Genomic DNA, 12,800 nt, shown 5'->3' on the forward strand with positions numbered 1-12,800 from the left:
TTCCTCTCATCCACTTTCTGCCTCCATACTTAGTACTAATCCTTCTGTCGTTGTGGCCGTTTCCCTCCAGATATCGTCCAGATGCACATCGAGACGCTGGACGCAGTCCACAGGGAGAGTAAGCGACTGCCGCCGATCCAAAAGGTAACCAATTCCTATTTTTACGTTCCGCTGGACAAAGGCCATGCAGAACCCCAGCCAGCCCCGCCCAACCCCCTCTCCACCAATCCCTACCGCTCAGGCTCACAGTGTCACGGCAGGTACGTCTGTCCCGCTGAGACAGAACCGTGTGACTCACAGCACGCCAGAGCAGTGCATGCTGGGTGATGTAGTGCTCTCTCTCTCTCTCTCTCTCTCTCTCTCTCTCTCCTGAGGCCTGGCAGACCCGAGTGCCTTCAGTCTGAAGGGTGCCGTTAGTTTGGAGTGTGCTGCTCGCTGCTCGCTGTTGGAGAGGGACGGTGGCTAAGCTGAGCGTGACCTGACATGTTTTGTCATGTTAGTGAAGACTTTTGATTGGAGCATGTTCCTGTTCCAACCCCCAAAATCATGTAGTTCCCTCAGAATGGGTTGCTCTCCAAATTCTCCCAGTCGCTACTCACAGCATGCTCTTTCAGCATTTTCTGTGTCATTTTATTTGCTGATGTTGGATCTGAGACACAGGTTCACTTCAAAGCCCGTTCCAGGATCAGGTGTTACAGTTGAGGAATGGCACCTATATGGATATTTATTGTATTGTACTGTAATTGCAGTTATAATTGTTCATTTTTGAGTGGTAAGACCAAGCAAAAAATCATGAATTTTCATTGTATTTGCATGTTTCTAGATGTGGGGGAAGTTTTCTGGCTTAGGCCCACAGCAGCTAGACGACTGTAAAGGAAACACTGCTGTTTCTGTTGCTTGACTGTAGCTGGAATCCGGATGCGTGTGGCATTAGTGTGTTGTGCAACAGATTATGAAACAGGTTGCCAGACCTGTATTAATTTCCTATCAGAGGTTGAGTTCCTCAGGAAGCTCTTGAGGCGGCGGTTCAGGGGGACAGGAAGTGATGCGAGAGCCGGAGGGTCTGTCTGACAGAGCGAGGTTCATATTTCATGTTATTCATATTTAGAAAAGCTCACCAGCCGACCCATGGATGCCTCTGTTTACGTAGAGATTGCTGTAAACAAGCGTTCCTCAGGGAATGGAACCAAATTCAGCTCAAAAGCCCTTATTTTTCATGGAATATAAAATGTTTTACATCCCACTACATAAACACACCAAATTGAATATTATTATATTTTCCTTTCTGCGTATTTATCTTGCATGATCATCTCTGCCAAGATCCCACCGATCTAGCCCAAATGACGAAAGCACCAAAACAAGTGTGTTTATAGTGTGTTACGCAACAATAACAGAAAACATCTTTGACACATTTTCAATACAAGTCTCTGTAATTCCTGATTGGACAGTGCAGGTCATCCAGTCCGGACCTTCAGCATGGTTGTGAAGGCATGAATTCCTGATGATTGATGTGTTTGTTAAAGTTTGGAGGATTGTTGCTTGTTTGGTCTTACAGTGTCAGTAGCCGTCCTGTAGAGCTGTACAATTAACAATGTGTAGGCTAATCATATAATTGGCATTTTGTTTGGATCATCAGCTGTAGCTGAAGATGCCAGAAGTGCAGCAGCATAATTTGTTCCTCAAATTGAGATGAATAATGGTGATTTAATATTGTGATCACAGTATCAAGCAACATTATCAGAATCATTTTAGCCATAATCGTGCAGCTCTACTTCTCTGCTGGACACAAATCACTAACCAGGGTTCCCACTGGAATATCATGCAGTTTAGAGGATGTGTGTTCCAGACAGGGAGAGTCAGGGTATTTAATGGATTCTCTGGGGAAGTCAGGGAATATCAGTGAATTTTACATAATATCCCAGAATGTATTTTACAATGTGTTTCACACATTCAGTACATCAGATGGTGTACTTTTTTCTCCACATCAAGCCCAACTGTAGTGAAAACCAGACGGTTTTACCCCATTAGAACTTTTGCCGGTTCCTACAAAGGTCTGGGAATGTATGGAAAAGAAATTTGGTAACTGCCAGGTCTTGATAAGTTTAAACATTAAACAAAAAAGTTTGGCAAAGTATTGAAAAATACTGTTCTATCTTCCCAATATACAACAAAGATGGTTTTAGACCCTCGTCATCTCACATACTCTGGTGTTTGTCACCGTGAAGAATAAACTTCACCTCGGCAAGATGAGAATTGGTGTAAATCATGGTAACTAACCAAAATCTTGAAATCGAATCAAAAGAAATTAAGGCCTGGAAAGAAGTATGGAATCTTGAAATTGAAATTGTGTAGGAACCCCGATTTTTTGGAGCTGAAAAACAACAAAAACAAACGAGTAAGGGATAAGATTTTCAGGTCATGGAAGCCCCCCAACTTGGAAAAGTAGTGAAATTTTACATCAGGAAACAGTGGGAACCCTGACTAACAGTCCTCCTTAAAGTCTGTCTCCTCCTCTCCTGCCCAGCTGTCCCGATCGCTCCTGCTTTCCCTCCCCAACTCCATTAATCTTCTCTCTCTCCCTCTCCCTCTCTCTCTCCCTCTCTGTCTCTCCCTCTCCCCTCCCTCCCCCCCTCCAGCCCAAGCTGCTGAGGCCGACCCTGCTCCCCGGAGAGGAGCTGGTGATGGACGGCATGCGGGTTCACCTGATCTCCGACGGCCGGGAGGAAGCCACGGGGGCGATGGGCGGCCCGCCTCTGCTCCCCGCCGAGGGAGCCATCTTCCTCACCAACTACCGCCTCATCTTCAAGGGCACGCCCACCGACCCGCTGGGTGAGAGAGGATGACACGCTCACACACACACACACACACACACACACTCACTCACCCTCACACTTACTCACTAACTGTCTCTTGCTCTTGCAGTGGGTGAGCAGGTGGTGACTCGCTCGTTCCCCATCGCCTCCCTGACCAAGGAGAAGAGGATCTCAGTCACTTTACCCATGGACCAGTTCGTCCAGGAGGGCCTGCAGCTGCGATCCTGCACCTTCCAGGTTCTCCTCAGTTCTCCTCCTTTTCTCCCCACTCATCCAGATCCTCCCACTGCTTCTTCTGTCAGATATCTCCTTTCTCCACTCTCTCGGTGTTTGATTTCTTCTTGACCGGTTCAGGAAATCTAACTTTTCAGTTCACACTCCACAGCGGCTTGTGTATCCCAAAATTAACCAGCCGTTTTGACTATTTTACCGGCCGAAATTCAGACAAAATTTGGTACCTGATCCCTAATTCTGTTCATCTGAGGCCTTTTTTTTCTACACCCACTCATTACAGGTCTGAACTTTTCATCATGTAACGCAGGTTTAATTTGCAGAGTGCTGAAACATCCAAGCGAAGTGTAAAAGTAAAAGTAAAAGTATAAAAAGATATTGACAAAACACAAAGAAGAGAAAGATGTCCACTAGATTAACACAGGACAGGTTTAATACAATATGTTGAACATGTTTTGTTTTCATCACATATTGGACATATTGTCTCTAAACATTTAATTTCCCAGTGTCCTTTTTCCCTTTGTGCTCATTAGTAGTTTCAGGACTTCAGTTGGCTATGTTCAATCAGAAATGGTCTATTTTTCCCAGCTTTTTGTTTCTTTATTTTGTTTTTTAAATTGGGCGATCCCTGCTGATGACCTTGTCTCCCTGTCTGTCTGTCTGTAGCTGATGAAGATCGCGTTCGACGAGGAGGTGGCGTCGGACCTGGCCGAGGTTTTCAGGAAGCACATGCACAAGCTGCGCTACCCTCAGCACGTCCAGGGAACCTTCGCCTTCACCGTGGGCCAGAGCGGCAAGATGGTGGTGGAGCACAAGGCCAAGGACAAGAACCAGTCGCTCAAGTAAGGAGTTTTTGCTGTTTTTTACATCAAAAAAGGAATGTCCACTCACTATTTTTATGCTCTCAAAAAAGTAGAATTTATTAAACAGACGGTGGTACATAGAAATAGTGAGCGGACATTCCTTTTTTGATATTTTGATTGCTGTTTTTGTCCGGCTCCTATGACAGATATTTTTGGTTGTGCATGGAAACATCTTCCAAGTACCCGACTTTAGTTTTTGTTTACATTACTTGTCCCTCCTTAATCATGAATTCTCAGGTTTGGCTCTGTCAGAAACTTGATTCATGGAGGAAACACTGAAATTACTGTAAAAAGAGGAGAGCAGACTTTTGCCCTCAAAACTGATTCTGCTGATGTTGAATCGCTCTTTCTTGAAACCCGCTCCTATTTTTAACTCCATTTTGGTAGGAAAAATATAGTCATCTGACTGTAACAATGACAGTTTTAATGACTTCGCCTTCATGCGCCTCAGAAAAGACTCAACAAAGAAAGTGAAGTGTGCTTTCTTTTATGTGACTTTAACATTAATCTTGTGACACAAGAAACAGAACAAAAACCTGTCTGTCAGTGTACAGCATCTTTTATGCAGTCAGACACACCCACACCCCCCCCCCCCACACACACACACACACACACACACACACACACACACACACACACACACACACTCACTCACACACACAGCCCCATTGTATTTAACCGTAAAGCTCCGTTCCAGTTTTGCTCGGAGCGATCATCCATCAACAGCACAAGCACTATTACTAACAAGGAACCGACGAGCTGTTAAATCACCGACCTTTGACCTCTCTCACATCCTGTGGGTGAAGCACAGAACGTTCATTACAAGTTACAGTAACTCAGGTGATACACCGACACAACTGTAATATCGGCTGGATATACAGCTTGCCCCGTAACTTCTCCTCCTCCCATCTCTGCCCTACTTACCAAAGTCACTCATTTACGCTCAGAAATTTCAACCCCATATTTCAACTGTCTGTCTTTCAACAGGGGGAAAAGTTCATGTGCAGCTGTATTGTGTAACCTAGTGTGTATAGCTAAGGGCGTGCTCACACCAAGAGTCAGTGTTGGGAGCCGGTCTCCTGTGGCTGAGCAAGGAATTACAACAACACAACTGTTTTGGTTCGCTGTTCGCCCGTCCCGCACCCACTGTCCCCATCTTCAACTTCAACAGCAGAAGGTCTTTGTTGGCTTTGTGACAGCATGTGAGGACAGGTAGCTAGGCAATATAATGTTCACCGTCATAACCAAACTATACCGTGATCAAGTTTTAATCTTAGAGAGGGTTTCTGGCTATGGATTCATTACTAGAGTGATTTTTTTTTCTGCCACAGACATTGACATCTGATAGCCAGCAGTTACTCATGGTCCAGCATAACAAAAAAAACTGAGGGCAAACCACAGTCTCGAGTAACACTCATATACAGCTATTTCTTCATGTGTTCTTAACTGGTTTGAACACCAGAGGAGGGAAATTACAGCAAAGAGTGCAGACAAGTCCATCATGCTTAGCTGCAGTTACAGGAACTGGAGTCAGATGTGTTTTGACCCGAAGTTGTTAATGACAGATGACAGGTCACTAAAACTCGTAAACAGTAATAACAAACAAGCTACTTGAGTCCATGTGACCTTTGTTGACAAGTCCTGCTTTGCTTGTAATTGGACAGTGTGAACCTAAACAAACCAAATACAAAAATGCTGTTTTTCTGCTAGCTTTCTGCTAGTTTGGACCAAAGAAAATGAACTGAAGTCACAACACTCTAAACAGCAGATTTGGGCCATGTATGTTCTTTGTTGCATGTTATTTGATTTGTGTGCATGCCTGTTGTCTTGCCTTTGTCACGCCACAGTGCATTAGGCCTCGAGTGTGAGTGTGATAACATGCTTTCAACTGTGCTAAGAGCGAGAAACCTCAGAAAGAAACCCTTTTAATTCTGCTGGCTGCACCTTCTAGCCTGTTCCCAGAGAGCTTTGAGTCTGAGGAACCGTCAGCTCAGCGTTGCACCATCCACTCCGCACCACTGTTAGTGTTTACAAACGGTATTGGCCGTCTTGTGACCGCTGAAACCTGATTATTTACTCAATTTTCAATGGTCTTCTAGTGTTTCTTTCTCTACTACGACTACCACTCACTTTGTGAATGTGACTCTAGCTTATGGGAATATCCGTTGGAGCAACTTGAACACTCAGAGCAACAACTAAGAAGTATGTGCAAGGAAGTGATGCATTTAGAATATATATTTTTGAATCCTCCTCTGCTCATTCCCTTTGCTTATTAACTATCATTTGGACCAAACTGACCCATAGAATTATTGTAGTGACATGAACTTTGTTTTTGGTTAATTCTCATTAAACCATAGTTTCTTGTCTGTCTCTTATTTGGTGTGTCTCCTCTTTATTCTTTCCTAAGTCTTAGCAACCAGCCCTCAGTCCCTCACACCCCCATTCCACCACACACACACACACACACACACACACACACACACACCCTCCCGCCTCCCTCTCTCCCTCGTTCTCTTCTGAGGAATGAAAGGAGCATGAGAGCAGCCTTTGAATAATTCAACAGCGGAAAATGTGACAACTCTTGTATCGGCCCTGCTGTTTCCATCTGCACTCTGTGTGTGTATGTGTCTGTCTGTGTGTGTGTGTGTGTGTGTGTGTGTGTGACTCTGCTAAAAAACACTCCATTCAGAGATATTAATCTGGACCTTGCCCCCCATGGCACGCTAACCCAGCAGCATGCCAATGAATTCATGGCTGTCAGACGAACACTGAGACAAACTGGCTCATTCCTCTGCTAAAGTTGGAAGCTGCACATTTGCGTTTCATAACGGCCTAACAGGAAGCGGATGTCAAGCAGTTTATTCCTCACTCTTTGACTTTGAATGGGGCGTGTTGTTCAATCAGCACAGGGACGTGTTTAAAAATGTAACGCTTTTTCACCCTTCCTCTGTCTTTCCCCTGCTCTCCCCCTCTTCTTCTTCCTCCTCCTCCTCCTCCTCCTCCTCCTCCTCCTCCTCCTCCTCTTCTTCTTCCTTCAGAACGCTTTCCAAAAACCTGGTGAAGAGCGCCAAGCGGACCATCAGCCGGCAGCATGTGACCAGGAAGAAGTACTCTCCGCCCACCTGGGAGAACAGGAGCAGCCTGCAGTCGGAGCTGGACGAGGACGAGATCTCAGGTATCAGGAGGGAAATGACCTCGTTTCATTAAAACTGACGTATGTGGTGACGTATTTGATGCTGATTGGTCCAGAGGGGTCTGCATTATTTGTGGGGGGCGAAGTGTTTACTGACGCCTTGTTTTCACCTTTATTCAGTTTCGGAATTGGTCTTATATTTCACTATTTCACAAGTCTTATATTTAGCTTGATGAATCTTGCATCCCAATTCCTGGAATATCCTGGAATTTAGAGAGGTGTATTCCAGACAGGGAAATTTGATAAATTCTCTGAATGTTTGTGAAATGTAAACGTCACTTTACAGGAATATAGCAGAAAGTATTTTACAACTTGTTAAACACATTCATTGCATTTGCTGGTAGTTTTCAGTCCAGCTGTAGTGGAAACCAGACTGTTCATCTGTTTAGAAGAAACAGAAGGAAGGAAGAACATTTTGGAAAATCATGTTAAAATCCTGGACTTCTACATCAGTTCCACAGCAGAAAACTTGTCACCATCTATTGATCTCCCGTGTGTCTCCTCCTCACCCTGCAGTGTCGGAGGAGCTGGACCAGAGCTCGCTCACCCTCTCCTCCACCATTCGCTCCTCGGACAGACAGACCATGAGCAACGTGGTGGAGCGCGCCTGTTGCCGCGACTACCAGCGCCTGGGTCTGGGCACGCTCAGTAACAGCCTGACCCGCTCCAAGAACGAGCCGTTCCGCATTTCGACCGTCAACCGCATGTACACCGTCTGCAGGAGGTGAGTGACTCATCGACACCCAGATAGACAAGTGGTGAGACTTTGGGTTTTGGTCTGCACCGCTCCAGATAGGATTTGTTCAGTGCTCACAGTGTGTGTGTGTGTGTGTGTGTGTGTGTGTGTGTGTGTGTGTGTCACAGCTACCCCGGCCTGCTGATCGTGCCTCAGAGCATCCCAGACTCGACCATCCAGCGGATCTGCCGCTGCTACCGGCAGAACCGCTTCCCTGTGGTTTGCTGGAGGAATTCCCGAACCAAGGCGGTCCTGCTGCGCTCCGCAGGCCTCCACGCTAAGGGGGTGGTGGGCTTCTTCAAGTCCCCCAACGCCCCCTCTGCAGGTACGAAACAGATAATTAGTACTCATCTATTGATTAATAATAATACATAATTAAAGACACTTTGATCTGCATGTTGAGCATTAATGGATTTCAAAATCAGAGCTAATTTACAAACACTCGTACAACAGATTTTACATCAATTTCAGGCATCTAACTCCTATCCAAAGCGATTTACAATAAGTGCAACATTTTGTGTCATTTTGTACTTAAAGTCCTCCTGAAATGAACTCCCATTACTTTTACTTCATGGAAAACAAAGTATATTTAATGGTGACCTCATGCTGCTCTAGTAGGTGGAAGTATAAATTCCAACCAATAGAACCATCAGATTTTTGAACAAACCGCCTCTCTGCCCCTCCCATAAAATACGTTATGTCCCGCCCCCAACATCCTGTTTCAACAGCAAATACACCAAATCAAGGAAGTAAAGATGCCACTTCATGCGGTCTTTAACCTTTATGTAACCAGGGAAAGTTGCTCATTTGTTCTTTCTCAGCAACGTTCTGCCTCACACTCATAAAACCCCCCCCTAGTCATTTCCACCACAGTCTTCCGGAAGGGAAAGAACAAGCTCATTTTCCCGTTCTAATCTGGGATTCGACCCGGCGGCGTTACAGTCACAAGCCTGCCTCTCCAACCTCGAGGCTAAAGCCCCGCCCCCCCCACAGTGCAGCAGTAGAATCGGCTTCAATTCCTGGATCACCGATATTTTTAAGTGGCCAGTAGTGAGGAGTGCAAGGGTCAGAGGTCATAGCACCCTGACCACAGATGTAACACACTGTTCCTGTGACCCTAGAATGATCATGTGTGATATAGTAATGCTTGGAAAAGATTTCTTAAGAGATGAGAGCTGAGGGGAGCAGTAGAAACGACTGCCATTGAGGTTCGCCAGTAAAGACATTTTTAGTTTTTCTTTAAAGTGCAGGGTTTTCTCCCTGGTTAATAGTTGTATGTTTTGTTTTGCAGTGCCATCCCAGGCCGACTCCACCAGTCTGGAGCAGGAGAAGTACCTGCAGGCCATCATCAGCTCCATGCCTTCCTACAGCGAGAGCAGCGGCAGGAACACACTGAGCGGCTTCACCTCCACACACATGAACACCTCTGGTGGGTGGATGGACACACACACACACAACACACTGGCCTCGGAGTGTGTGTGTTACTACTATCAGAGAAAAAGACTGTGGCTGATACCTGAGAGTGTTTTTTTTTAACTCGTAGCAGTTTTGACGAGTCTGTCAGACGGGAACCTGGAGGACAGGGAGAGTTTGACCTAATTACAGTTTTTATCTTCTTTCCCTCTCAGGGGAAACATTCAGTTTAGTAAAAGCACTCGACAGATTTTAATGCACTCCTCTAGTTTGTCAGCAGCAGTCCTCTGTCTACTAACACAGACCATTGAATACACTGTATGAAGAGTCCTATTCCAAACCACTCTATAGCCATTTAGGTTGGAAAAAATCATTATCTTAATAATCAATGTAGTGTATGCATTATCGTTTTATCAACCAATGACTTAGTTTACCTACTATCCTTTAAAAAGTACCGTACTACTTGAATCTTGAGCTATTAATCATTTTTTAAGAGTAGGTTTCACTTTTTTTTTAAGTAGTTTATATCTCATTTTTGAATGAAACTCTTCACATAAAAAGTTTCATTCCAAAATGAGATATCCACCGTTTGAAAGATTTGACACTGTTACTAAATATCTGATGGCTCAGAAGTAAAACACTTTATGGGTTATTGCTGAAATTATTGGCTTAGGACTTTGCCTAGAAATTAATTATGCTTTGAGGATAGAATCCATCTGTGTTTTTGAGTGTTGACTGGTGAAGTTCAAGCAGCAGTGTTTGTCCAAATTGGATGTATAGCATTTTGGAATTTTATGTTATGTTTTTTTTTTCGCTCATTGTTTTGCTAGATAATGTGGTCCATTTGTCTTGATGATTTAAGGAACAACACTATTTCCCTGCTCATCTTTCAACATCTTGACTATTTCCAGCTACAGCAGGCGTTTTAAATGAAATGAAATATTTTAGTGTTGTCAGTCTACAACTATTCATAATAGAGTCTCAGAGCAGTGTGTCTTGTCTGCTGGCTGTTGCCGAGTGAGTTTCCTTCAGGATGGTACGGTATCGTCTGGTTTCCCCCTCAGTTGTGTCCGGCCTGAAGTCGTTTCATCTCTCCGCCTCCACAGACTCCACTGACAAGCTGAGGCAGCCCAAGATCGGCGCTCTGATGAAGCAGGTGATGGGCGCCAGGGAGGACATGCCAGGAACCTTCAGCCGAGGAGGTGAGACTCCGCCGCTGCCAGATTCTTGGCATCAACTAGTCCACTGCAGTCCAGTTTCCAGCACAAAATGTCTCTTACTTACTGTAATTTGCACTGGACCAAGTGTCAGTGAGTTCTGTTTCAGCCCAAAGATGCCCAGAGATGAGGTTTAAATCTGTTGATCCTAAAACCTATCCTTTGTAGCTCATCTTTGGGGTTAGCCTGTGTGTGTGTGAGTGTGTGTGAGTGTGTGTGAGTGTGTGTGTGTGTGTGTGTGTGTGAGTGTGTGTGTAGTAGTTGTGTGAAACCCACCTCCCACCTGTGGTGCTGTTGGTTAACGGGCGTCTCTGTGTCATTTGACCTCAGCTCTGGGTCAAAGGGCGAGGGTCATCTCCCTCTCTCAGCCCAAAGTGTCAGTCAAGGCCAGGAACCCTCCTAGAGGTACAGTAGGCCACGCCCCCTCCCTCTCCCCCCTCCCCCCACCACTCCTATCTAACCAATCAGATCTCTTAACAGTCACGCCGGTCTGTGTGGCGTCGTGCGTCCCTCCTGTGATGTTGTAGTCTGCTGCCGCTCCGGACTAATCGTCTGTTCGACTGTTTTTATCGCTTCTTTTTCCTGTTGGAGAGCTGCTCCTTCCTGCATGCCGGTCTAGTGGCTCTGCCATCCGCTGTCCTGTCTGATATGTGTCTGTCATCGCCTGTTTGATTACTTCTGTCTGTTGAATGTGACAAATGAGTAAATCTTTAGAGGAGGCACTCTGTTTTTTCATAATGAAGCTGTCAAGCTCGATCTAGATCAAACTCAGACGGGTAGCATTTAATCATTTCTGCCTTGTTTACCAGCATGGCTCTTAGGTTCAGTAGTTGTTACACTGCAGATTCACACACTGATGTGTGTTTAACAAGACCAGGACCTCACATGCAGCTTGATGATTGAACATGATACGAATTTCATGGAAGGATTGGCACTGACGACTCTAGTTTGTGTTTGTCTGTGTGTTTGTCTGTGTGTGTGTATCCCTCTGTGTATGTGTGTGGGCTTGTGCATGCGTGTGTGGACACCTGCATGTGTGTGTGTGTGTGTGTGTGTGTGTGTGTGTGTGTGTGTGTGTGTGTGTGTGTGTGTGTGTGTGTGTGTGTGTGTGTGTGTGTGTGTGTGTGTGTGTGTGTGTGTGTGTGTGTGTGTGTGTGTCTAACCCAGGTAAATGGGGCAGTATCCGGGGCAGCGGGCGTCTAAGTGCCTACAACCCAGACGTGGGGAACCGGCTGGCGGGGAAAGAGTCTCCCCAGCCGAACGGCGGGCCAAGCGACGTCCTGTTCCTCCGGCAGCAGAAGGCCTACCTCTACATCATCGGAGACAAGGCCCAGCTCAAGGTGACCATGATATAATATATATATATATATACTAGTAAACCTGGTTTTTAGGGTTAAAACAAGTTTAAACAGTCAGTGTAACTAGATATGAAAGCCAAAACACAGCAAGCCTGGAAATAAAAGCATAAACATGATCTAGGTTTTATTTACTCGCACCATAAAAAAAAAAGAATAAAGAAAAAAAAAAAAAGGCATGTGCCAGAGAGGTTTGAAACCCAAGTGAGCTTATAAAGAATACCACACCGACAAAATAAAATTATATGATGTATACAATGGAAACAACGATAAGCAAACCAAAAAACATATAGAGTATGGTTCAGAAGTTACAAGATGCTTCACAGCTACGAAGGTAAATAGTAAACTCAGAATGAATTAAACAAGAATTAAAATAGCTAGAAATTAATGCATTTTTTTTCCTTTTCATGGCAGTTTTTCCTTGTTCTCTTCAAGTTTGGGTGTTGTCGTTTTCATTTATTGTTTCATAATATGGGCGTTGTGAAGCCCTTTGAGACTGTAACTCATATTAAGGGCTATAGAAATAAAAAAAGAAGAAATAAAGCAATAGAAAATAAGCAAAAGCAGAAAACAATACTAGTAATAAAGGTAGAAAATGCAGCGGGAAGGGAATGTATTCTCTCTGTGTGTGAAATGAGGCGTGTGGGTCCAGTGTGTCGGCGTTAACCGGTGCGGTCTTCTTGTCCTCGGCGCTCAGGGGGGGAAGCAGGACTCGTTCCAGCAGTGGGAGGTGGTTCCCATCGAGGTGTGTGACGTGCGGCAGGTGAAGAACAGCTTCAAGAAGCTGATGAAGGCCTGCGTGCCGAGCTCGCCCAACACCGACCCCAACATGAGCTTCCACCGCTGCCTGGAGGACTCCGAGTGGATGACTCTGGTTAGTACTGTGTGTGTGTGTGTGTGTGTGTGTGTGAGAGAGAGAGAGAGAGAGAGAGTAGTGCTCAAACTCTGAGTGTATTTGTGTGATTTGGCTTACACTGGT

The 12,800-nt window shown here is 45.1% G+C and overlaps 1 protein-coding gene across 1 annotated transcript in view; it reads left to right on the forward strand.

Annotated features, from left to right (window-relative positions):
- Window positions 1–12,800, forward strand: part of sbf1 (SET binding factor 1) — a 75,989-nt gene that overhangs the window by 52,716 nt on the left and 10,473 nt on the right. The window contains exons 21-31 of the mRNA XM_071536980.1: window positions 71–144; window positions 2,637–2,829; window positions 2,923–3,050; window positions 3,711–3,886; window positions 6,946–7,082; window positions 7,617–7,824; window positions 7,965–8,161; window positions 9,128–9,265; window positions 10,356–10,451; window positions 11,634–11,806; window positions 12,519–12,695. Of these exons, the coding sequence (XP_071393081.1) occupies window positions 71–144; window positions 2,637–2,829; window positions 2,923–3,050; window positions 3,711–3,886; window positions 6,946–7,082; window positions 7,617–7,824; window positions 7,965–8,161; window positions 9,128–9,265; window positions 10,356–10,451; window positions 11,634–11,806; window positions 12,519–12,695 (1,697 nt within the window). The remainder of the gene's footprint in view (window positions 1–70; window positions 145–2,636; window positions 2,830–2,922; window positions 3,051–3,710; window positions 3,887–6,945; window positions 7,083–7,616; window positions 7,825–7,964; window positions 8,162–9,127; window positions 9,266–10,355; window positions 10,452–11,633; window positions 11,807–12,518; window positions 12,696–12,800) is intronic.

Source organism: Centroberyx affinis, unplaced genomic scaffold (genome assembly GCF_046629955.1).
Source record: "Centroberyx affinis isolate AG114_WGS23_722 - 3 ecotype Tasmania unplaced genomic scaffold, CSIRO-AGI_Caff_v1 ptg002974l_1, whole genome shotgun sequence".
NCBI lineage: Eukaryota > Metazoa > Chordata > Actinopteri > Beryciformes > Berycidae > Centroberyx > Centroberyx affinis.